The sequence below is a fragment of the Scleropages formosus genome, chromosome 15, assembly GCF_900964775.1.
Source record: "Scleropages formosus chromosome 15, fSclFor1.1, whole genome shotgun sequence".
Lineage (NCBI taxonomy): Eukaryota > Metazoa > Chordata > Actinopteri > Osteoglossiformes > Osteoglossidae > Scleropages > Scleropages formosus.
In genome coordinates this window covers 15,121,839-15,147,577 of record NC_041820.1, presented here as the reverse complement: position 1 = coordinate 15,147,577, position 25,739 = coordinate 15,121,839, and the positions used below count along the sequence as shown (strand labels likewise).

Genomic DNA, 25,739 nt, shown 5'->3' with positions numbered 1-25,739 from the left:
TTTTTTTTCCCCTTCTTTTTTGAAACCGGCGCGTCGTTGGGCACCTAACAGTGGTAACTTCATTACTAACGAGGCTCGAGCACGTTCTGGTTTGGCCCGTTTTAAACCACCGCTCATTTACATACCAGACGGCAGGAGCCTCAGTTTTTGCCAGACAGAAGTTCGTCCACGTTCTGTTTTGACGGTTTTTAAACCGGCGCGCATTTGGATGCCCTGTATTGGGGTCTTGACTGCAGCTTCACAGCGAGACTCGTGCGTGTTGCAGCGCGTTTTCAACGCTGAACAGTGTGGTTAGGAAGTGTTTTGGCTTCTCTTACTGCTTAAGTTATTGGTTTAGTAAACCCGTTAAATAGGTAAAATGAAATTGAAAGTGGTCGCGTTGATAAGGTAACTCACAGTTTCAAATACTATGTATAAAGCGGGAGGATGCTGGCAATTTAGCGACAACAGAACAACTTGAACTTGAACTTCTGTTCTGTCAGAACGCGAAGCCCGGCGTCGAATCTCGTCAAGACAGTGTTTCACGAAATCATCGAAATACTGTTGAAACTTTCTCAAATACTAGAAATAACATCATGCCAATGTTCTTAAGAAGGCTGTAATTTAGAAGGTAGTATCGTGTTGCTAGAGTAAAACAAGTTAGCTTAGTAGTTGCAGTCCCTGGCCCCACATTCTTCTTCATTCCTACACAAATTTACAGTGCTGTCAGCAAACACGTACACGTTGAACAGTAAAATACTGCGGTTTACTTGTATGTGTTGTGGAAATCACCTAGTAGTCGTGTAGAAATAATTAGGGAACTCACTTTTTGGGATTATCTGTCGTTCAGTGTTTGTCAGCATGATCATATAATGATTGAATCCTGGCTTCTCTTTCTCTGTTGCAGTGGTGGGAAAGACAGCTGCTACAATATGATGCAGTGTGTAGCTGCAGGACATCAAATAGTGGCTCTTGCCAACCTGTGCCCTGTTGAAAACACTGGTGAGTTCTACTACTCGTCCTATGAAAGCTGCAGAAGATGATATAGCATTTAGTAATACTAACCCTAATCCAATCCTGAACCATCATCATGGACAAAGTTGTCAGTTAGCAAAAGATTAATATCATCATACAGGTTATTGTATCAGTTTAAGCTCATTTTTTTTATTACTTGTTATGCATGGCAGGATGCTATGAGATATATGAAGCAATGCTAATTTACTGTGTTTTATTGCAGATGAATTAGACAGTTATATGTATCAGACGGTGGGTCATCAGGCCATCAACCTATATGCAGAGGCCATGGGCCTTCCTTTGTACCGGCGTACCATTGAGGGGTCAAGCCTTGATACTGGAAGGGAGTACAGAAAGAGAGATGGCGATGAAGTGGAGGACCTGTACCATCTGCTGAAGCTGGTCAAGGTAAAGATGGAAATGGGCCCTCTCTAGTTTCTTAAATCATACAAAAGTGAAGACTGCAGTGTATTGAGGAAATGCCTGTACTGATTATGTTCGTCAAGGGAAACATGTTAGAATATGCAGTAATGGCAGTTAACATAAAATGCCATCTAAGTTAGAGGATGGGATTGGAAGGGAAACCAAGACATCTGGTCCATGAGGAAATTAATTTGACTGCATGGACAGAGTTCTGTTCATCAAGTTTTGGACTGGCTGTCAAATGTTCAGTATTGGACAAAGAATATTTTACCAGCTAAAATGTTCCTGCAGTGTACTTGTTTTATGTTCTTTCAGAACAGCATAACCCATATCAATTAAACATGACTGCCAGATCCCATTATAGGTGTGTGAAGCATGCATTTAGGTGCTGTAATTAGGAGTAATTATAAGGCACTGGACTAATTATAAGTTATTCTAATTAAAGGTCAATTTGAAAATTATATGAATTGAATAAAAATTTTGAATGCTCTAATGTGCTTATTTTGCTTCATTTATATGTGTTAGTTCAATGGCAACGTGGGCGATAGAATTTACTAACTTTTCCTATTCTTGTCCTGCGTTATTATACAGAAACCAGTATTGTCAGTCATCTGTAAGTAATGTGCTCATATTTTTAGCGCTACCATATTTAATAGACCTTACATTTCGTTATGCTAGTTCTTTATGGTTAAAAGACAATGCTTCTTAAGCCTTTTCATGCAAGTTACAACTATACAGAACATGACTGCAGAACTTAGGTCCAGGGTTGCATACTTGCTGACATTGCATTAATATTAGCTAACTATATTTTATTTTGCAAATCAGATTCTGGAAAGCAAGAATACATCAGATTTCCTTAGTATATACCCTTGTTAGATATGAGTTAAATTAATATGTTGAGTGATTTAAAGGGATTTTTTGTAGCAGTTTTGAAAAACCAAGCATGCTTGTTAGCCTAATAGTTCATCTTACACTTCCTTTCAGGTTTAAAATAATTGCAAACAAAATTGCAAAAAAGTTTTGGATTGGCAGTGTTCCTAATGCATCTTATCAGTCTTTATGTTTTTTTTAGCTAAAGACTTTCTTCAAGGTGACTTAAGTGGAGTTACAAATTTGCAAATATGCAAGTGCTCTGTTATATTCTTTTTGTTTTTATTTATAAAAGAAAGTTATTTCCAACTGAGATTAGTTAAATTGATGCACTCAAATTTACATCTTGGAGACACCTTTCTTCAAAGCAATTTAAAATTCAGGATAATTCATATAGCTTTAGATCAGACTTGGAACAGCGGACTATATGGTTAGGCAGTGTCCATTACTCTGAAAGTAATTTGTTTCCAAGATTTTGTATTTTCATGTTGTGTGAGTGTGTGTATATACACACACATTTATATGTACACACAATGTTTCATTATATGAAAATGTAAGTATGCACATATGTAAGTATATTCCTGAAAAAGCAATGCAAGTCAATTACATTATATTAAAATTAAAGAAGTACAATGGATAATGAGCGCTGTGGAACACCTGTGAACAAGAGCCTGCATTGCAGATTTTTAGAGGGGAAGGCACTGATCCTGGGTCATATGCTGGGCTTGCTCTGATTGTATGTACATATGTGTGTGTACCTATGGATCCATCCATCCATCATCACTTGTCCAGGGCCAATCCCAAAAACATAAGTTTATGCTTACAGAGTTACCCTGACATATATTTGTGTGTAAGAATGACGGACACATAAGTAATTCTTAAAAGTAATTATAAGAATTATAGGCTCACTCACTTTCGTTAACCACTTTTCCTTGTTAGGGTCACAGAGGTCCAGAGGCTGTTCCAAAATCCCTGGGTGCTAGGCTAGTAGGGGTATACCATGGACAGGACGCCAGTCCATCTCAAGAGTTGCTGCACATGCACACATTAACTCATACTCTGTGGGCAATTTAAATTGCCCACAATCAGCGTGAAACAAATGTTCTCAAACTGTGAGAAGAGGCCCACCCAGAAGGAGGAGAACATGCGTTGCAGTGCATGCACACTGAGGTGGATTCCAAGCCACCTTCAAAGAGCCTAGGCACTGTGATGAGGCAGCGCTTCCTGCTGTGCCAGCATGCCGCGCTGAGTTTTGTAGGGTATAAAACCTAACAATTTTACATAACTGTGTTTTTTAACTGTTAGTGAAAGGAGACAATACAGTATTTTATATATTCTTTATTCCTTTTTAGTAACCACTTTCCTGCTGCTGGGTCACAGATCTGAAGTTCATCTCAGTAGCAATGGGTGTAAGGCAGGGTGGACACCAGTTTATCGCAGGACAATCACACAAACTTTCACTCACACACACAAAAGAGTAAATTTAGAGTCAGCCACTCAAGTGAAATACATGAAGGCTTAGGAAGAATCCGGAGCACCCAATTTAGTATTATTATTATTATTATTATTATTATTATTATTACTGTTATTATAGCAACATAAAAATGACACTTCACATGCACGCACTTAATGAGTTCACAAAAAAGAAAAAATAATGAACTAAAATAATCAGATTAAGTCAGAAAGCTTCTGCCTGGAAATCGGGTTTTGTTGCTTTTCGGCTGACTGCCTGTCACATTCTCGGCGGGATACAGCCCCCGCTGACAGGAGCAGCCCCTGGGTGGAATCTTGTTACTTCAGTCTTGCTCAGGTGCAGCCCCATTTCTTTGGATGCTGGTAGGCAGGCATTCTTCTGTGGCACTAGGGATTTTTCTCCAGTGAAAATATTAATTTGTCTGAAATAATTGATATCAGTATCAGGGTGGGAATTTTTTTGGTTCACCAGCCAGACTGGTAGACACTCATTGTTTTTTACAGGCCACAATATATTTTTTAGGAACATTAAGGAAAATTTTGTGATTTTTCAAATGGTTTCTTCTCCTTTCCTTTATTCTGTCTTATGGCTCCTTAACACCTCTGATATGATGGCATGTTTTGTTTTTTTCCTTTAGCAGAATACCTTTTTTTTTAACTGGCGTTCTGCTCATAAGTGCTCTCATTGCTTGTCTTAGGTACTGTTTCTAGGTAATGATGTTTCAAATAAGAGCACGGAATTTGATGTTCTGACAGAGAGAGAATTTTATAAACGTGACTGATTTATGAAAGATTTGTTAACTGGATTTTGGACACTGAGAAAACTGCATGCCTGTATTCTGGAAGTGTTCATTAATGCTTTCTGTCATATTTGCCAGAGTTTCAGGTGTGTTGGATTGTCTCACTTTATTGCGGGCAGCCAGGGAAAGTGTACTTAAACACGAGTTTTTACTGTCAAGGTTAACAGCTGCATTTTACTAAATACTTCTTCTTGCCTTTAGTACAGAGGAAATGTTGTACACAAGGGCTTTTGCTTTCTTGGAAAGAAGAGCTTGGAAATGTGGCTGATCTGTTGCATAGAAATGTGTTAGTTTATTATTGGGCCTAGTGATGGATATCCAGACATCCAGACGGGTGGAAAAGGCTGGTTAACCAGCCTCAGGGCTTCTGGCTTCTCTACAGCTTCCTTACTCATCACCCCTCTTCCCCTGTTCCATTCAGGTCTCGTGATTTTCATGTTCTCCTAATTTCCCATTTCCACAGCGGTTCCACAATGACCTCTAATGCTAAAGAGCATGGTCTTTGACTACAGTGGATTTTCCCTGAAGACTGGAACATATGCCATCCCCACATTGTTTACCACTCTGTCTGAACTATGTACTCAACATGTTGCTTCATAAATGCAGATCTCTTCCCTTTCCAGCAACATGCATTATGAGATTTTCATTGTGCCTACTAATGATGAAGCTATATAAGTAAATTTCTAGTAGATACCTTACTAACTTATTAGTAGGAACATCTTTCTTCACTGACATATTATTTGTCATATAACTAAAAAACTTCCTCTCCCTATTTCTTACTGATTCTGAGTTACAAAGGAAATTGCATTTCTTGAAAATTATTTTCATACCTGCAGTACATTTTAACCAAAATATATGTAGCTTCTTGATTGAGCACTAACAGGTCAAATGTGATTAAGAATTCAGTTGTCTTTCTGGAAAGTTTTCAAGAATGAGATATGTTTTGTTGTGGAATTCTTTAATAGCCTCAATTTTTAACAGCCTGGTGAACCAACGTGTATCTGTGTTTTTCTTTTTAATAAATTAATGTATTTGGTTACAAGTCAATAGTGCCCCCTATGGTTGTGTTACAATGTTTATATGTAGTTTGCTTTTTTTCTTGAAGCCCAGAAATCAATGGTAAAATGTTTAATTTCTTTCTCAGTTAAGATTATAGCAGAAGAAAGCACTTCAGAGTTTTAGTTTATTGGAGGAAATTTACTTGGATAAAGTCAGGCATTTGCCAAAATTCAGTTTTCTGTTACTTTCTGTGAAGTTTTTGTTTATTACATATTTAAGCAATATACTAGTAACATGTCATCACTTTCACATTTCACATAAAACAACATTAGTTTAATTATGAACAAAGACCACTATCAGAATACAAATACTATAAGTTCAGTCCAGTTTTCTTTGCTGTACTGTCTCTTTTGTTGCTTTTACCGTTTGCCAGACATAAGTGTTTAGGGTCTAAGGGTTTAAATTTGTAATTCTTTCATTTGAGTTATATGAAACAAATTGTTCTGTTCCATTGTGCTTTATTGAAACATTAGCTACTGAATTTGTTGAATAAATAATATACTGCATGAGGGAATTTATTTTACTTTTCATGTTTCCCTGTTTGTCTTAGCTTTCTCACTGATATTGTACATCTACATTGATAATAATTTAAACTGGCACTGTCAATCTCCTGAGCATGTAAAATTTTTCCCTCTGGGAGTTCGTTATCATTAGCCATCAATATTAGTATATGCTTTCAAAAATGCGTTTAATAGCATAAGACTTGTAGAGTCTTTGTGTTGTGTGTCTGTGGAAGCAGGGGGTGGTTAGTGGGTAGGTGGACACACACACACACACGTGTTTATTTTGGTTTTGTTTGTTTCTTTCACATTTTGTGAGTTGCCTGGAGCCTTTAGCAGAAATGTCTTTTGCGGATGAATTAGTGGCTGCTGTGGCAGTGGTTGCTGACCCAGGCCATAAGACTGCAAGAGGAGACCCATTTATTGACTATGTGTAGAGGTGTCAAATGCACTGTGCAGCAATGTTAGAAAATCTGACGTTTGCTCATTACCAATGCATTAGCGCGCACTTATGAAGGATTCCGTTTATTCATTAGTTTCTGTATGAATCGTATGTGCCATAAACTATGAAGGCTGAAGCTTTTCAGAATGTTTTCTTTTTCAGATGAAGAACCTGTTCTTTATTTCCGTTACCCTTTAAGAAGAAATTTAGTGTTGTCTTAGAATTTCATATCCGTGACCTCTTGTGTTCATAACAGCAAACATTCCGAAATCAGCCTGGATTTCCCTGTTTTAGATGTATGATGTTAACTGTAAACAAAATTCTAACTCTGTCACATGAAACATTTTCCCCCTTAGCTTCTAGTGTTGTTGAATAATGAAAAGAATTCCCAGTGCTGGTGGTGGAATTAGTGCATTCCACGGTTGTTTTGCTCATGTGGAGTGATAGCATTTTTCTGCTGATAACAGGCACTGTATTGTTTTCTTTTGGTGTGGAGTGGCAGGACAGGATCTATTAGACACAAACATTTCCCTTGAACACTAACAGTCAAATAAACATTAGATAAAGGGTTGTGCCTTAAGCTTTTGTCATTTGTGCATCTCCCCCCACTGTTCTTTGCTCAGTCTTGTTTTGTGGTGATGGAAACAGATAACCTTATCTTGCCTTGCCAAGGGCATAAGTAACACTGGTTAAACATTGTTCTAATAGAGAAATTTCTTCCAGACACCGAGATGAATTGTAGATATAGCTTAAGGATATTTACTTCAAATCTTCTGAAAGCCAGGTATAGCTAATATTTTCTTCGAGATACTGTGTCTGAAATAGTGTGACTTGTTGACTTCGTATTTGATAGTTTTTCATAGATTGCCTTGTTTTTGCTCACACATCTTTACTTTGTGTGATATGTATAGCAAAGTAATAACAATATAATGTGTTAAAAAAAAAAATGATGGGTTGAAATAATGTGTATAAACCCCAGATGCATGTCTTTATTATGATTTTTGGGCAAGAACATCAATTGCAGTACAGATGAAAAGTGTCATTGCATGTCATTGGGGTATTTTGTAAAATTATTACCCTGAGTCCTCAATTTACAAAAGCAACTGGGACTGGAAGTTGATCTAACTTGATTTGCTCATAAATTCAACCACTACATCACAATCAATAAAAGCTTAATAAAGTTACTGTTTTTCCAGAGCTTATCCTGGAAACAGGGCGTGAGGCAGGGTGGACAGCTGTTCATCGTAGAAATTATCATCTTTAATAACCTGAAACAACATTAAGTCTACTTTAACATTACTGAAAATAAAAAATCCATAATCTCCAGAGCTGCCTCCTCTTGATTAATGACCAATTCATCACATGAACATATGCAATCCAGATCAGCATTTGCCCAGTTTGTTTATTCTGTTATCTTTACAATCAATAAAAACATAATAATATCTTTATTTATTTGCAGGGTAGGTTCTGTAGAAGTTCAGACATAGCTTTAGTAAATGAAAGACTTGCTGTAAATTAAAACTATAAGAAACTTGAAACAACATTGTCCGTTTTAAAATTTTTGAAAACACAAATGCACCATCTTCACAAACTCTAATTCATTTCCATTTGTTGACTGATTTGTCCCATACCTCCAATATGTGCAACATTCGTCAACTTCTTGTTGACCACCCAAACTCAGAAGAATCAGATAGGAGCTGTAAACATTATGGGAATGACAGTGTGGTTAAAGAGGCTTGATACATGTGTAAAATTATACTCTGTTGTTTGCTGTAGGTATTTTTCCCGTTAGTTTAGAAAATTTGTGCTGGTTTTTAGTCCTCTGGTTGTGTCTCAATTTTACTGGCCGTTTTTCACTCAAACAAAGGACTCTGACAACAGCAGCATTTAAACCACCATCTAACTTGGTCTCACCAAGGACCCAAGGATTACAGGCACACAAATGAAATGATCTTTCAAAGTGAACCGTTAATCTAAGTTGTAAACAAAGCTTCATCAATGCAGTGTAACAGTATATTTATGTTTTTTCCAAAGCAGCTTACAGTGTTGATCTACCTAAGTTATTTACCCATATCTACAGCTGGGTAATTCTTTTTGGGGGCATGATGGTGCGGTGGGCCCAGCTGGTGCCCGCTGTGTAGCGGGTCTGGGGTTCAAGCCCTGCTTGAGGTGCCTTGTGTCCTGTCTTGGGTGTGTCCCCTCCCCCTTTGGCCTTGCGCCCTGTGTTGCTGGGCAAGGCTCTGGCTCACTGCAACCCCATTCGGGACAAGCAGTTGTTGACAATGGATGGGTGGATAGTAATTCTCTTCTACTGGAGCAATTTTGGGTAAGTACCTTGCTCAAGAGTACTACAGCTGGAGGTGGGATTTAAACCTGCGATCTCTGGTTCCAAAGGCAGCAGTTATAACCACTACACTACTCCTGTAAGTACAAAACTGACACCCACAGTATTTATGGTATACATTGTTTACCGTCTTAAATTCTGTGCTTTCTGTTGCATAGTTCCTGGCAGTTTAATTCCAGCAAAATAGTACACTATTGAGAAATCTATTTTGTATTTTTGCAGATATATATTTTTAACTGTTTTCTTTGTCCTTAGTGTCTTAGAAGGACTTCATTAACATATAATGTCTCCTACAAAACTGTGCTGTATGTCTTCAGTAGTCTTCAGAATGCTATACGCAAATAAATTGTATAGTAATTGTCCTAAAGGGGAAAAAAGATTTTCACCCTTTGTTCATCCTGCCGTTTAATTATTGGTAGCATTTTAGCCCTGTTTCTCCAGTAAGTTTATTCATGATATATTGCAGATTTTGGCAGTAGGTAGTGTAGTAGTTAGAGCTGCTGCTTTTGGAATTGAAGGTTCTAGGTTCAAGTTTCACCTGTATAAATTGTTAGAGGTAATTGTTGTATGTAGTTGTAAAATTATAAGCTGCTTTGGAGAAAAATGCAAGGGAAAGGAATAAATATAATCATGTTAGTGACAGATTTGTCCTGACTTACCTAGAGTGGCCAAAATAGTTTAAAAACTGTATATTGACAGTTTGGGGGGTTTATAGAGTGAACGGTTTTTGCGGCAGAGAAAGTTGAACAGGATATTCAGACAAGAGTCGTCTGTCAACTTATCATCTTGACAGTGCTTGTTTAAAGATGATAAAAGATCCTTGTACTAAATGTCCTGCTAAAATATTTTTATTATATGTCCTGAATATATAATAGGAACTAAGAGAGAGAATCAAAGTACCTAATGTCTTTGTCTTTTTTAGCTTGAATTGTCAGATCTCTTTATTACTTAGCTGAGTACATTCATTGTGGAGAAAGGCTTTTTAGGATTTAATTGAACAAATCCAGCAGTTAATGAAAGTAATTGCTGTAATGAGCTCAGTACTTTCATTCGTTGCAATGCAAATTTTAAAGGTTATCCTCTGTATTTTCATTATTGCATCTCTTGTATAATACCGCAATTGACTGGGATTTATAAGAAAGTATATTGCTTTTGCATTTGCCAGCTCTTAAAGGTTTGGGTGCCTGTTCTCTACTGAAAAATGTTCAGTCTGAATTGGAATTGCTCTCTTCACTGTACGTAGGACAGATAACATTTCATAAAATTTACCTAAGCAAGTATCTTTAAAAATGCTGCAGGCTTAACTTAAAAATGTCATTCCTGAGTAAGCGCATGTGGAATTTGCATGTTTTTCCCTGTTTGCATCCTGCAGACATGCATGGAAGAAGGCAATAGCAAGTGGTCGTTATGACTCAGCTTCGACTTGGTGGCACGACCAGAAATGCTCCGTGTTAAAGCCAAAATAAAATTTGTAACAATCTTTTTTTTTTATTGCTTGCACAGCTTGGAGCAGTTCGCCTGCAGTTCTTACTTAACAGCTCTGAATTGTCACAGTTATGTCATGACAGAGTTCATAAAGTTTGAAATGTCAGTTTTATCTGTTCCTCAGTTATCTGCTGAAATTAACGTGTTCCAGTTTTTTGTGCCCATTTTTTATGTCTTAGGTAATGATGGTATTAGTGTGAACATTCATGTAACAGTCATTATCACACAAATTTTCACAAGTCCTGTGAATTACAATGCAATTAAAAGACTGTTTTATGTGTGGAATAGTTTTGTCGTGAGGATTTGAATGCTGTCTCACCCTTGTTTCTGGTGCTGCCTGGGGCTGCTATGTCTCTGATCCAACCATACATATATATTCTTCATCTGATTAGCTGACACGTTTTGTGGAAAGTAGCTGCAGCCCCAAGGCTGGGCATGGATTTCATTTAAAAAGTATCAGAGGTTTACACAGTGCTCTTTTTAATCAGCATGTTTATCAGGCAGAGAAAAATTGCAGGAAAGACCACAGGGAAAGGGTTATCGTAAGTACCAGTAGCCTGGGAAATTGATAATGGCTGGAAGGTAATTTACTGGCTACTTCTACATTTATCCATTTAGGATTGCCCCCATTTATAATTACAGCCCATGTAATCTACTAATAAAGCTGCAGGGTACTGCCTCCATGATTCTGTTTCTTTTTTAAACACCTTTTTTTTTCAGTGATGGTAACTCAGTGTTGCAACCTTGGTTTTTTGTGAATCGCTGCATTTATGGATGTGTCTGATGAAACTGAATTTAAATCATTGAATTTCTTTACTAAAAAATGAGTTTGATATGCACATTATTTGTCAAGTCCCAGGTATTCAAGTTGTATCCAACCAAATCAGTTTGAGGGAACAGAAAACTAGTTATTCTAGTTTCATTTAATTTGTATCAGTGTATTATATAAATGTTCATAATTGTAGATAAACCATAAAATAAAGTTAATAAACTATCAAGTGTTAACTAAGCTTGAAATTAACACTAACAAAATGAATTTTGATATAGGTTGTGAGCAAGATCTAAACATGGTGGTAAATGTTTCAGTGGTTGTAAAAAAAAAAAAATTGTTAAGCATGTATTTTCATAAGTTTATAGACCAATTATTTTGCTGTTTTTTCCAGGACAAAGAAGATGTTGATGCTGTGTCTGTGGGGGCCATTCTTTCGGACTACCAAAGAGTTAGAGTGGAAAATGTGTATGTAGACTTGGCCTTAGTTCAACTGTGCAGTCCTTGCCTCAGTTTCATTAGCATGTTATCACACTAGTTTACACCCTAACATGTAATCCAACACAGCCAGATTTGGAGCAGTGTTTTTGTTACTGTGAAAAGGAGAATGATATTTGATATCATATTTAATCAAAATCAGGTATCATAATTACAGTATGATTTGCTCATGTATGCCATAGATGTAAACCAGAAATGCAAAGGGCTAGATAAAGCTCTATAGTCAATTTATACTTGAGTGACCAAAGACAAAGCAAAGAATTTTTATTGCTTAATGTCTGTTGATTTCTGACTTTTTATTCTGGTCTCTGAAGTCCTCCTTATCCTCAGATCAGGGTTATCAAACACCTGGCCTTCAGATTTCTCACATAGTCTGTGACAAGCTCTGCTCATTTTGTGTTGCCATGATAGTGCACTCTGCATATTAACAAATACCACTGTCAGTCTCATATTGTTTCCTTTTCATATGTCAGACACTTAATGTAAAAAGATTTGCAAGGCTTGGTTTGGTTTAGTTGTCTTGGGTTATCTGAGTGAATGACAGACAGGAGTGTATAAAGGGCATCATTACACTATCGCATTTAAACTTTTAATTGACACTATTCTCTACACAAAAAACCTTCCATCAGAAAGGATAAGGTACATGCACCTTATAAATCTATTTTATATTAAATGGCGCTAAAGAGCTATTTGTCCTTTATTTTTAGTTTGTTTCGGGTGTCTGAGTCTTTTTCCTTTTCTCCTCTAATAGGTGTGTGCGGCTGCAGCTTCAGCCTTTGGCCTACTTGTGGCGGAAAGACCAGGAAAGCCTACTTCGAGAAATCATATCAAGTGATCTTCATGCCATGATCATCAAAGTGGCAGCATTTGGTATGTGTTTTGGCTACATCTAGAGATTAGAAAGTTTCCCTAAACAGCATCATAGTATGCCTATTTTTATAAAAAGACCTATCTGCATATACTGTACATATTTGTGCAAAAAGTACAATAAACAACATACAAAATCAAGAAAATTATTAGCATTACTCGTAAAACATATCTATACTACTTAAATGCCATCTGATTTTGTCAGAATAAGATTTCAAAAGATTTTTCTCCATTTCAGCAGTATGAAGAACTGTAGTCTTTTGCCTCACGGAATGATAGATGCAGTCCTACAACACCTTGCTCTTTGAGGCATCGTGTTTTGCAGATAACTGTTTTTGTAATTTGAGGGGCAGACAGGCAATCATAATAATGTAATGCCCCAAAAACTAAATATAATGTGTCCTAAATCAAAGTATTTTAACTTAATATTAAGAAGAGAAGTAACTGAACCTATCACGTCAGCACAAAAAATATCACCGTTTCTTTTTTCTAGTCTCTACAGCACTTTTAGTAGCAACATGCTTTTTTGTGTATTTTTGGCAACTTATCCATTGTTTTTAACATGGTGAAAAATAGCAGTTATACAGCTGTGTTATGTAATATGTGTTAAGTATTTTTGCAGTGGACTGTGGAAAAATTGTGGAAATAACTTTGACTTTACTATTCTCTCTGTCCTAAATTTTACCTTTAACTAATCTGAAATAACCTGGTCTTTGTGAAGATCATTTACCATATATGTGGAACATCTAATGTCTTTTCTTGGAAGTTTAAACAATTACACTTTTTCAGATAACTTATTGTTTGATTTCCTGGGTAATGATTAACCACATCACAAAAAATAATCTTTTAGCTACATTGCTTTATGTTGCAAACCAAATCCAGGGGGCATTGTAGTAGAATTTGACAGACAAAAGCAATCATTCTTATTTTCTGTGTGAAATTTTACAGTGCATGAAAAATAAGTTGATTTTTATATGTATTCATGTTGAATTAATCTTTAAAGTAGCACTAGGCCATTACAGCACATAATGCATGTTGTTCTCTGCCTACTACAGGTGCAACTTGAGACAATTTAAGACAATCCGTGCTAGCAATAGCCATCCCAACACCCTCATTACAGGCATTCCTCAATTTACAAACTTAATCTGTTCCTCATAATGTTAAGGATAACAGCATTTCAGACAGCAAAATTCATTATTATTATTTAATTTCCCATTGTTTCCCATTTTAATTGGGAAAAATGCACTGGCATCCCTGAAGAAATTTTCAGTTACATTTACAGTTACATTTGTATTTACAATAAACCAAGCAGGGATCCACTGAGCATGTCTCGTTTATTGTGAACAATTTTCAAAAATGACGCACTGCTTCCAAAATACACACACATACCTGAGAAAACTGTCAGCTAAACTCTTTCTGCTAATTGCTCTGCTGTCTCTGGAGTCATTCGAATAAATAAAAAACCCAATTTTGCCGACAAACACCTGTGCAGTTTCATACGCTTCCCATAATGCCCTGCTTTTAAAACAACGCGCTCACATTCTTGACAGACAATAGATGGAGAGACCTGGATGCAGGCGTGATGTGCAGATTTTTTTTTCTGGACACGCTTAACATAAATTTTATTGATTTATGTTAAAATTATTGATTTTTGCTTCGTAAATTTAAAGTTGGAAAGCCAAGAGACAAGTTTGTGAATCAAGGAATCCCAGTATATTATTTTTGAGTCCTAAGTTTGGTCATAATGTTTCCTTACACTTCCATTTGTCATCATCTCAGTTAATGTTGTTTAATTATACAACATGTTATTTGTGATTACTTTCAAGTTCCTTTCCTTTACTATGGATATCAAGTAAGCAAAAATGTGAGTATTTGGTGGTGCAAAACAAGAAAGCAAAATTAAATTAAGAAATGAAAGTGAAAATAACAGTACAGTGTGAAAATAACAGTACAGTGTGAAAATGTACTATTAAGATGTGTTTATATTATTATTCTATATTTGTTAGTATACAATTAGTGGAAAAAACTAGAATAAAACTCTATTAAATAGCATAGCGTTCATGCATGTTAATATTTTTATTTTATCTGTTCTTATGGTTTATATAATACTTTATCTGGGAATTTGCAACATAGGATAAAGTCTTTTATACATGTAGACTTTCATTGCTGCAGTGGCCAAAATTTCATGACATGAAGCAGAGTGATGCTTGGCTCTTTTTAATCATCTTTCCAAAAATCCCTGCTTACCGTTTTTACCTTATTGTTGCTTTGTTACAGTACTCTTGCAGTTTTTGACACTTGGATGACGATTTTTGTGTGTACCTTTCACATTTTTTCAAAACTTTTCCTCCTTTATCCTGCTTAGAAATAACATGAAGCATGTCATCCACTTCCAGACACATTACCTCTGCCCCAGAGTTGATATCAGAAGAACAACATTGCTGGTGTGCTTCAAAAATCACTTTGTTTGAATTTTCACCTCTGTTCTGCATCTTGTTTGCATTTTCTCAGTCACCACCATTGCTGGATTTGCATTTCAGTGTCTTGCATTTCATGGTCTTGCATTTCTTCCGCAGCTCCATAACATATCGTTTCATACATTTTGAAGTGTTGAAACCACAGAATTTTCTGAATGAGCACGTTAATGAATTTCAGGACTTTTTCATTGACTCCTGCTTAAGTGCTCATGTTTGAGATTAAAACCAATTTTATAATTTAGATTTTACTTGTTGAGACTTTGAAAATGTGCTATTGATTAGTGCACAATGCGTGTGCTTGCTAATATAGTCCTGTTAAAATTTCGATTTGCTGTCATGATCAGGATCTTTAGATTTTTCTCACAAAGGATAAAGTCCTTGTAAGACAGGGAGATACATATGATAAGGTTATATTTGAAAGTTTTTTTTTTTTATTTTTAATTCATTCAGTGAAGATTGCCTTTTGAATTGTGAATGCATCTAGGGTAATCTTTTACATTGTCACTGAAATTCTGATAAGGATTCAGACAAATTTGACCTTTATTTTAAATCTTATCTTTTGCTTTAAATTTTCATTCCTCCAGAGTGGATGATAATGGAACCCTTATATTTTTGCTTCCAATTTTAGTGTTTCAGGTGGTAAATTAACTTTCCTTCTAATGGTACCTCTTTATTTTAAAAACTAAAATTTTTCACATAATGAATCCAGTTTCTTGTCTTTCTAGCTGAAGGAAGAGATTAAAACCAGTCTGTCAGGTTGTGTGTCAGTGTATTAGTGACTGTGTGTAGGATACCAATGAATGTCAGATATTATGCACATGCATTATCTAGAATGTTACAGGCTAGAAATTCCCTACATTTTTGAAAGATAGATAAATTAAGGGCAAGAGTAATAAGAGTTGAATACGTATATTATTGTACTACATTTAATATACTTTTTATTGCATCAAAATTGGTTTCAAGATCAGCTTCGAATATTTTGTTCAATAAAGAGCTAATTAGTAAAAAATCAAGTTTTATAGGTAAAAAGCAATGGTATTATCCTCCTCCTGTCTTGTTGCCAGGACTGGATCCTGAGAAGCATTTAGGAAAATCTTTGGCTGAAATGGAGCCATATCTTAAACAGGTGGGTACACCTCTCCAAAAGTTTAGTTTCTGTCTTTTATGAGATTTTGCTAAGCAGATCTGAATTACCATCTGTTGTAATCTTTTCTGTTGTCTTCTTGTATACAGCTTTCACACAAGTATGGAGTCCATGTTTGTGGTGAAGGAGGGGAATATGAGACATTCACTCTAGATTGTCCCCTGTTTAAGAAAAATATTGTCATGTAAGTATTGTTCACATTTACTCTTTCTGAGTGTCAAAATAATGTATTTGTGTTCATTGTTACTGTGATACTTATGAGAGGCACATTATGGAAATAACACACATTCCTACGTTTACAAGCATAATTCGTTTCTATATGGAAACCCAATTTCCCATTTTTTCTTATGGGGAAAAAATAATGCGTTCCTGTACTTTTATGTCCCAATTAAAATTTCTTTGCTGTTCATTTATAAACACAATTAAGACTGTTGTATATTCAATTATACATCAATATCTGTTATGAAAAATAAAATCGAACGTAAAAGGAGACAAAGGAATACTGTATTGTAAATTTTATTGATGAAAACACAATCACATCATTCATGAATATCTCAAAGATGAAACTTCAATGACAACAGTACATTATGTAAGGGTTTCTGAAGAGTTTTTTTTGTCTTTGATTCCCCTTATTACCCACTAAGCACATGTCAGAATTCTGAAAGAAAAGGGGGGGGGACAAGACACATTAATTAAATTAATTAAAAAAAAAAATAAAAACTTAGTCTGTGATTGGTGTCAGAGAATGAAAAATCTTGCTTCAAGCAGAGGATCTGTATAAAAAGGTCAATGAGCTCGTTCCTGACGTAAAATGTAACGTCGATAAATGCCTTTCTTAACCGAGAACACTGAAAAACATCCATGCGCACCTTCTCCACCCTTCGTTGTACTTGCGAATACTTCAACATGTTTGGGGCATCCTCCTACAAGGCATAGCTGTGGTGTGATGTCATCGTGCGGTATGTACATTCACAGATGTGTTCTTACAAAGCAGAAGGGGAGAAATAAATATACTGTTATTGTCACTCACTAGTGATACACATTGCATTGTTATAATACATTATTTAAATATGTTGAAAATAATACAGTAAATAGTACTTCTTATAATAGTAATATATATATTCGGGGGGGGTTTGGTGCCACCGGGGGTTTGGCGGGTATGGGGTTCAAGCCCTGCTCAGGGTGTGCGGCGGTTCCGTGTTTCTCCCTGAGTGTGCCTCCCCCAACATACAGATGATGGCACTGGCAACCGCGTTCTGTTCCTCTCTTGCCATGAAAACCACTTGGTGGGGGGTCGCTATCTCAGGTTTGACTGTATGGAATCATCATCAACAACAACAACATTTATTCATTTCGGAGATGCTTTTCTCCAAGGCGACTTACTTCTAATTGTATATTAATAATTGTAATAACTATTGTAATGCAGTACTAGAAATTATGTCTCCTTATTTGTTTTTTGAATGTAAATTTTAATTCTGGCAAGGGCCTGTACTGATTTCAGGTTTGTAACGTCGAAACCCAAATGGGAAATATCAAAGGATGGTATTCATTTTCTTAGAGCATAACTTTGAAGATTCTTTTTCTTTTTTTTTTTTTTTTTTTTTTAAAAAAAAGACCCCTATCTTCAGGGATACCTGTACCCTGTTTATGAAATAAGGCTTTAATTATGTTGTTTGCATAAAGTGTAGGAGAGTCATGGTCTTTATTTATGAAATGACTGATAAATGAATTGTGATGATGAGATGAGTGAATTCTTTACTGCAGCGATTCCATGGAGACAGTGGTCCATTCTGCAGATGCATTTGCGCCAGTTGGTTATCTTCGGTTTTCAAAGATGCATGTAGAACATAAAGAGAATGTAAGTTTTTTGTGGAAAATTCTGTGTGCTGCCTTAGTAAAATCTCTGACAAGTTATAGTTGGATTGTTTTCTTGTAATATTTTTATAACTCCTTTATGCCATTTCAGTCACAGCTGAACCCCTTTTTTGGAGCACCACATTATTGTATTTATGATATTTGCTACACTTTCTTGTGTTGTGCATTTAAAAAAAAAAACTATGTGAAAATAGGTAAGACATTTTATTAAGACATTTTTTGATTTCAGATTTATATACGTTCATTTCCCTGGTTAGCAGGCATTAATTTTACAGAAATTCGGTATAGTAGACAGCACATTCCTGCCTCTTCCTTCACTTAAAGAATTCCCTCATTATAACAAAAGAGAGGGTCCGTAATTTCTCCACATAGCCGACCCTCTCGTCAGAATCCTACTGTGTGAATGTAATCAGTTTAAAAAAAAAAAAAAAACAGGACTGCAGACATCTGTAGGGTTAATGTAATCATTTTGGGAAAATAGTGATTGAATTATAATTAACAAATTAGAAATGAAAGGAATAAGCATCTGAAAATTATTTACATTGGCTTTGGGTTAATTTTGTTGGCATGGATAATTGTTGGCGTGGTATGTGATGCGATGATTTCATCTCCTATCAAAGAAAATGTGTTTCCAGATTATACTGGAAATTGGTTTTACATACATGCAGTTAGCAATTTCAAGTTGGCATGCTCAGTTACAAGATTGATCCAGAGAGTTAGTGATAAATTGTGTTGAATGGAGTAGTTGAATAATGTGGATTTTTTCTTAGTGCTAACAGCATCCAAAATGCACATTTGTTTTGTTATCAAAGCCAGGTTACTATGTTGGTCTGGCTTTCATGGAAAAATACATGTACAAACAATTGCTTTGAATTGCATTAACACTTTACACACATTTTTATAGGTAAGGCTGGATGCAGTGGAACACTGAATGATATGACTTTCACTTGTCACACCTATGGCTTATCCACAAAAATTCTGGTCACAGTTTGTATTTTCATTTGTGAAGATGGTGGTCAGGATTTGATAATTACATTTTGTGTGTATTATGTTTTATCTAACTTGCATATACACATTTAATGATTGAAATCATCTTTTGATTTAATTGGTGTGTTCCTCCATATAACAGATAAGACTGTGAAGGGAATTCCTCCGGAGGAAAAAAAATCTCTCTAGGGTCATGTAAGGTCCCATTCAGATTAAGCCTGTTCTTTTAATTGCTATTGTTTTAATTACTGTGGACCAAGTCTCCAGTAATTAGACATGTTAATCAGAAGGCTGTTCTGAAAGACTAACAATGGAAACTGAATCCAGCAAAATGATTTTGTGGAATTACCATTTCCTCTGCTGTGGCTGGGGACATCTAGGGCATAACTCAAGGCCTTAGACCCAGAGAGACATCCCTTGAAAAAGATGACAGATCACTTTACCAATAAATTGCCAAAAAATAGTTTAATGTGTAGTATGGCGTCGCAAACATTGCTGGAAGGTTTGCTTGAGTTACTTGTTCATGTAAATACATAATTTATCATTTTACCCTATAATACAGAACTCCATTGGGAAGATTTTGTCTCTCGAGAGTTGTCCTTGCCAAAACTCCATTGACATGAATCAAGAGCTGGAATATACTGATGAAGCTGAAGACATTCAGGACACAGTTACATCAATAGTTGACCTTGAATGCCAGCTGAATTTTGGTGAGATATTTTTCCAGTATTTTCACAGAATTTATTTTAGGAAATTTGAGTTTTTTCAGACTAATCTTTGACAATACAATAATGTATCTTATGTAACATTGTTTAATACAGTTTAATAATTTGGTAAGAATTATGTATTTGTATTTGGTTTTTTGTGATATTTTACTGACATCTTTTATATTCAGCAGTTTTGTTTTTCTTACCCCTTACCTTTCATCTAAGGACTATAATTTGCTGTCACTTTTACTGACCTTTGTAATTATTGTGTTTTTGCTGTTTTCTCTTTTAAAGTAGGAATTAGTCCTTCATATTCTACCAGAACAACACAGGGATATGAATGGATCTGTGGCATTCTTGGAAGTCACTGTGAAGATCCTAATATCCAGGACCAAACAAAACAAGCACTTTCATTGCTACAGGGTATGTTGGCAAAGTCTGTCTGATGCACTGGTTGCTGGGTTTGTGTTGGAACATACTTTTTAAGAACCAAACAGGCATTTCAGAAAGTTGTTTTCTCCTGCAACTGGTTTCACATAGTTATAAATAATTCAAACATAAATAATTAATATTTGATCCAGTCAAATAAGGATTTGTTTTTAGATGCTCTGGAAGAGACAGCTCAGGATCCTTTTACAGCAGTCGAATTGAAGGGAAAAATGCTGTTACTATAAAAGGGTACTTCTAGCCTTTTTCAACATTCAGCACATAAAAGCCAATGCAGAAGAAAGAAAGCCCCTTTGTTCAGAAGTTGCTTTTATGTCTCATTGTTGTGTTAGCAAAATGCACTTCTAGAGGTATAGTGGGCTTAAGAAAATAATCTTTATTCAGGAATGCTCTTTTAAATTTGGAGGGGTACAGTAAGCATGTCAGGGTCTCTGTCCGTCAGAGAGAGAGAAAAAAAATTGCGATGCCGAAACGAGGACAGACACTTCAAATTAAGTGTGAAGGGAGAGAAACTGCTTCTTCAAAACATAGCACCATTTTCTTTTTGCTTACAGAACTTTAAAAGTCTGTGCTTTAAAAGTGTAGCGTTTTTTTATACCAAAAGATGAAATGCATACTTAATGTTTATCATTTTTTTTCTTGGTGCAGCTGGTATTGCAGAGTCAATATTAAACTAGTTAATATTTCATGAGTAATCTTTTTATATGTGTTAACCTATGTCAGGCAATATAGCAATAAGAAATTGTTATAGAGAAATGATACCAAAGATACCATCTTTTCTGTTTATGTGCTTGTGAGAAAATTTTGACCTCTTTAAGGGAAGGATTCTTTTGCAAGTCTGTTGTTATTAACTTAAATTTAACTAATGGCTTTATCCAGGTTACCTTCGAATTATGTGCTCGTTTATACGTACAGCAGTATATTTTTACTACAACAATTCAGTGTTAGTACAAGGGTACTTATGTGTGATGTGGTATTCAGACTGGGGACTTTCAATTTTCAAAGTGGTGACCCTAACCCCTAAGATATACCTGTTGTTATTGTTTGTTTTGAGAAATTTGAGAAACTTGAGAAATTCAGGACAGAAACAAACAAGACAGAAACAAACAACACTACATAGTATCCATTGGAAGTCGTTTTGGAGAAAAGCATCTGCTAAGTGAATAAATGTAAATGTAAGTGGTGACTATAATAATTTATGAAAATACACAATATTGACTTATTTAACATTTATCTGCAGGTGAATTGAATAAGATGGGATGGAAGCTTGAACACATTGTTCTGGTTCATTTGTATGTGAAGAACATGTCTGACTTTGGTGCAGTGAACTCTGTGTACCAGTCCTTCTTTGGCGTCAGTCCTCCTGCCAGGTAACCCAGTCTTTTAAAATACATTTTCAGATTATCGTAGAAATCATTGTATTAATTCATTGTATTATTATTGTTATTATTCATTGTATTAATAATTGTATCAATTTCTAAATAAATCATAGACTTCAGTGGTTTTGTCTTTATTTGAGCAGTAATCAAATATTTCAAACATTCAGATATAAACATTTCAAATATTTCAAACACAGGTTGTTCATTTCAGTGGTAGAGTACATTACCTTAATTGTTCTTTGGATGGGTGTATTGATTTTCAAAAATGCATATAGTTATATATAGTTCCGAAATATAAAATGCTCAGAATGGTCCTTTTTGCTGTTTTTCTTGTAGAGTATGTGTTGAGACGCCCCTTCCAAATGGACACTTGATTCAGTTAGATTGTCTCCTTCATGATTGGGTCAAACCTATGGTGAACAACATCTTCCATGACAAATATGTCTTGCACGTTCAGAGTCTGTCCCATTGGGCTCCTGCCAATATTGGGCCATATAGCCAGGCTGTTAAGGTAAGGAATAAACCCTTGAACTTGTGTACTGGGGGATACATTATTTCTTTACCGTAATGATGCATTTACAGGACATATAATCAGCATGTCTGTGCAATATGGAATAAATAAATTGTGCATTTTCTGGTAACTAGCTTTGTTTTTAGTCCAAAGCATTCAGTTGTTAAGCTTCAACAGGAAATCATCTGACATGTCTTTTAGCTCTTCTTCAGCAGTTCCCTGAGATTTAGGGCACTTGAGGATTACTTTGCTTTGACTCTTCTTCATTCATGCAGAATTAAAGTTAATAATAAGGATTTAAATTTGTCAGTGAGTGAGTTATTTGCTTTTACAATATTTCTTGTAATTTCTTCTCATTGACTACATATAAATTTTTGTTCATGCATTTGAAGGACACATTTCTCGAATGCGACATCGAACACAGATTATGCAAAACAACAGATGAAGATCTTTGGATATAAACACACAATCAGAGCAAAGTTTGTTTATTGATGCCTCTCTTGTCCTAATACACATGGTAGTGCAGTGGGCTTGCTGGAGCCTAGGGATTGACCAGGCCTTGTAGCTATTGAGGCAGTGATCCCTTAATCATCTTGTTGGCTGTAACTGCAGTCTTGAACATAATGCCAACAACAGGAGAGGGAGAAATGATGAGAGAAAAGGGAAAACACAGGTTGCTTTGGCAGGTTGAACACAATTTCTGCCTTGGCATGCTGAATCAGCTGGAGCCGCTTGATGGCAGAGGCCAGAAGACCAGTCAGAAGAAAGTTACAGTAGCTCAGGCAACCAGGGGCTGGATTCAGATGGACTCTACAAATATTTCACAGGTGGTGTCTGCAAAATCCATTTGTGACATCAGTGAGGATAAGCAGATAATTGTGCCAGTTGAGTCACAGGCTTTTGACTGAGAAAGTGGTTGGAACAGTAGGTTGTTCTGTTTGGTAGAGAGCGCTCATTCTTGACAGGCAGTAGGACCAGCAGGGAGATGGATATTTTAATAGGCTGAGTTGCAACTCAGTTGTTGTTGGTCATCCAGGTGGAGATTTTGGAGAAGCATCCTACTTTGTGAGATGATATATTTGTGTCAGTTTGGGGAAAGAGATCTATGTGTCATCTGCAAGGGGGGCACAGTGGGTTTGATCAGGTCCTGCTCTCCAGTGGGTCTGGGGTTCAAGTCCCACTTGGGGTGCCTTGCGACGGACTGGCGTCCCATCCTGGGTGTGTCCCCTCCAGCCTTGCAGCCTGTGTTGCCGGGTTAGGCTCTGGTTTGCCACATCCCTGCTTGGGACAAGCGGTTTCAGACAACGTGTGTGTGTTTGTGTGTGTGTATCATCTGCATATCAGTGGCAGGAGAAGGGGCAGAGAGGAAGCCATGATTGAGAGCTCTCGTATCACTTGCTAAGCTCCTCTATCTGATAGGTACGATTGGAATAATTTCGGTGATGATCCTGTGGTTCCACAGTGTTCTGTTTGAGTTGAAAGAGCTGTACAGCAGAGAGGTCAAGAGCAAGGAGAATTGAGGAGAGCAGGGCAGTTCTAGTACATGGAATGACTGATCTTCAGTCTCTACGTGCAGGTAATTGGTTGTAGAGAATCAAATGTGATCAGTTGTGATGTGGATTGTGTGTGTGGAGAGTTTGCTGGTGATGGCATCAGTTTTGCTTCTGAAGAATGAGGCAAGATCTTCAGTAGTAAGAGTTGAGGGAAGAGGTGGTGTAAGAAGGGCAAGGAGAAATGAAGAAGTGGCAAAAGTATGCAGGGATTATTGTATGCCAGCTGAAATTTGTGGAAAAAATGTTTTTTGCTGGGGAAATGGCAAAATGGAAGGAAGCAAGGAACTCCTATTCCATGGGATGTTTAGACTTCAGCCATTTCCATTCAATGGCACATAGTTTGGATCTGTCAACACACAGTGTATAACCAATTGCTGGAAGTGGGAGACAGGGAAAAATTTCAGTATATTGCTGAAAATTAATTTTTCCATGATGTATTTGGCTAACACTTTTCAGCAGGCAGTCAGCTGGCATGTCTTTCCAGCTGTTCTGCAGCACTTCCTAGAGATGGAGTACACTTGTGGGTTGCTTTGCGTTCACTCATCTGTCTTTTCTGTCCCATACAAATATTGCCCAGATTACACGGGTGTGCTCAAAATTCTGAGTGCCTTGTAAAATAATCAGAGGAATAATATTGCTGTCTGGGTGACAATTATAAAGGGTTTTGAATGAAACGCTGCTACACTTTCCACCTGCTGTAGGCAGTAACTGGGGGTGCACATTTCATGAAAACCAGCCTTGAGCTAAGTCTTGTTACCACAACATTGCTCTGATGCAGTCGTTTCCCTCGGTGCTAGAATACATCCGAGGAGCCCTAGTAATGAGCATCACACCGCCTGATTTTTGTCTTTTAGAGCGGTATGCCGAATCATATGCTATCAGAATGGCACTGCGTTTCCTGCTTTATACAAATGAAAACAGTTTAAATCATTTCCAGCAAAGATTCATTTGCTGTTTAACAGACCAGCGCTGTTCTCAAGTCTCCACGTTTCTCAAAACTCCTTTGCTTAATTCTTTTCTTAACAGTTTGTACGAACGTAATACTGCAGTCATTACGTAATGTAATACTTCCTTGTCCTAGCATTCCAAATCATGTGCAGGAAGGATGTTAAATTATTCTTTGTGAAATTAACAGCAGGTGTAGTCCATGGAAATGCAGCTGACAATGTTTAAAATGAAATATCCCAGTAAAATTCTAATACAAGTAGCTGCCATATGAGGCAAAGTCCACAGCTGGGAGCTGGTCCTTCTTTTTTTGTCTTGTAATTGGCAGCATAAAACTTTATTGTGAAATCCTTGCGCATTCTTCCTATTGGATTTGCATTTAGAAGATTCTGAAAGCGGGCCTTTCAGCAGTAGGGCTAGTGCATGTGACATGTGTTATTAGCATCAGGAGCAGTCTGCTACAGCAGTAAAATACGAATGATCTTATGGAGTTTGTATTATGTATTATGACACATGGACTGTTGTTAAACTGCTGTACGGTAGTCAGTATTAAGTAGTTCCTAGGGGAAATCCTCACCTAAATACAGTTAAACTAAGAAAGCTGTTGAAAAATTTTGTTTAAATTGCTGATTTCAAGACTGTTAAAGGTGTTGCAGAAACATTGTCTTTACTGACAGACTATATTGCGGACCGTAATAAAGGACTCGGGTGAAACGGTGTTAAATAATTTTCAATATTTGTGAAAATACAAGAAAATTTAGCTATTAACAGAGCCAGGCTCTATTTGAGCATGTATTATCCTCTTTTTTTTTCTTTTTTTAATACTTCACAGCCTTGTAGACTGACATGCCTCAAATTTCCCATACATTTATTTAGTTCCAACTGCCAGTGGAAGTAATATCCACCTCAATTATCACAAGGAGGTAATTAGCTGAAAAGCTCAGCATCTACAGCTCCAGGAGGGGGGAGTGAGGAGCGGTTAGGAGGTTCTTATTCAGGGGTTGCAGTGTGTACAGATTAATTAGGATGTTTAACTTCATTTTTAATACAAAATTAATCCTGTAAAAAATGTGATCTCAGAGGAGGCAGTTGTCAGCTGCTGCCAGTCTTTCTGAGACATTATCTATTAAAATTCTTCTTTTATCTTGCTTCGCCTTTGTCATATTTTATGGATTTTCCATAAACACTGCC

The 25,739-nt window shown here is 36.4% G+C and overlaps 1 protein-coding gene across 3 annotated transcripts in view; it reads left to right on the top strand.

Annotated features, from left to right (window-relative positions):
* The first annotated feature begins 213 nt into the window (after window positions 1-213).
* dph6 (diphthamine biosynthesis 6) overlaps window positions 214-25,739 on the top strand; it is a 41,769-nt gene continuing 16,243 nt past the window's right edge. Inside the window, exons 1-12 of one of the 3 annotated variants that reach the window (XM_018727267.2) lie at window positions 214-290; window positions 887-981; window positions 1,217-1,401; window positions 11,553-11,626; window positions 12,408-12,526; window positions 16,065-16,126; window positions 16,234-16,328; window positions 17,909-18,002; window positions 19,569-19,716; window positions 20,008-20,136; window positions 21,401-21,530; window positions 21,876-22,050. In XM_018727267.2, coding sequence (XP_018582783.1) covers window positions 912-981; window positions 1,217-1,401; window positions 11,553-11,626; window positions 12,408-12,526; window positions 16,065-16,126; window positions 16,234-16,328; window positions 17,909-18,002; window positions 19,569-19,716; window positions 20,008-20,136; window positions 21,401-21,530; window positions 21,876-22,050 — 1,281 coding nt within the window. In that variant the 5' untranslated portion in view covers window positions 214-290; window positions 887-911. Of the gene's footprint in view, window positions 388-886; window positions 982-1,216; window positions 1,402-11,552; window positions 11,627-12,407; window positions 12,527-16,064; window positions 16,127-16,233; window positions 16,329-17,908; window positions 18,003-19,568; window positions 19,717-20,007; window positions 20,137-21,400; window positions 21,531-21,875; window positions 22,051-25,739 lie in introns of all 3 variants that reach the window. The other 2 variants (XM_018727266.2, XM_018727265.2) reach the window with 2 other exon arrangements.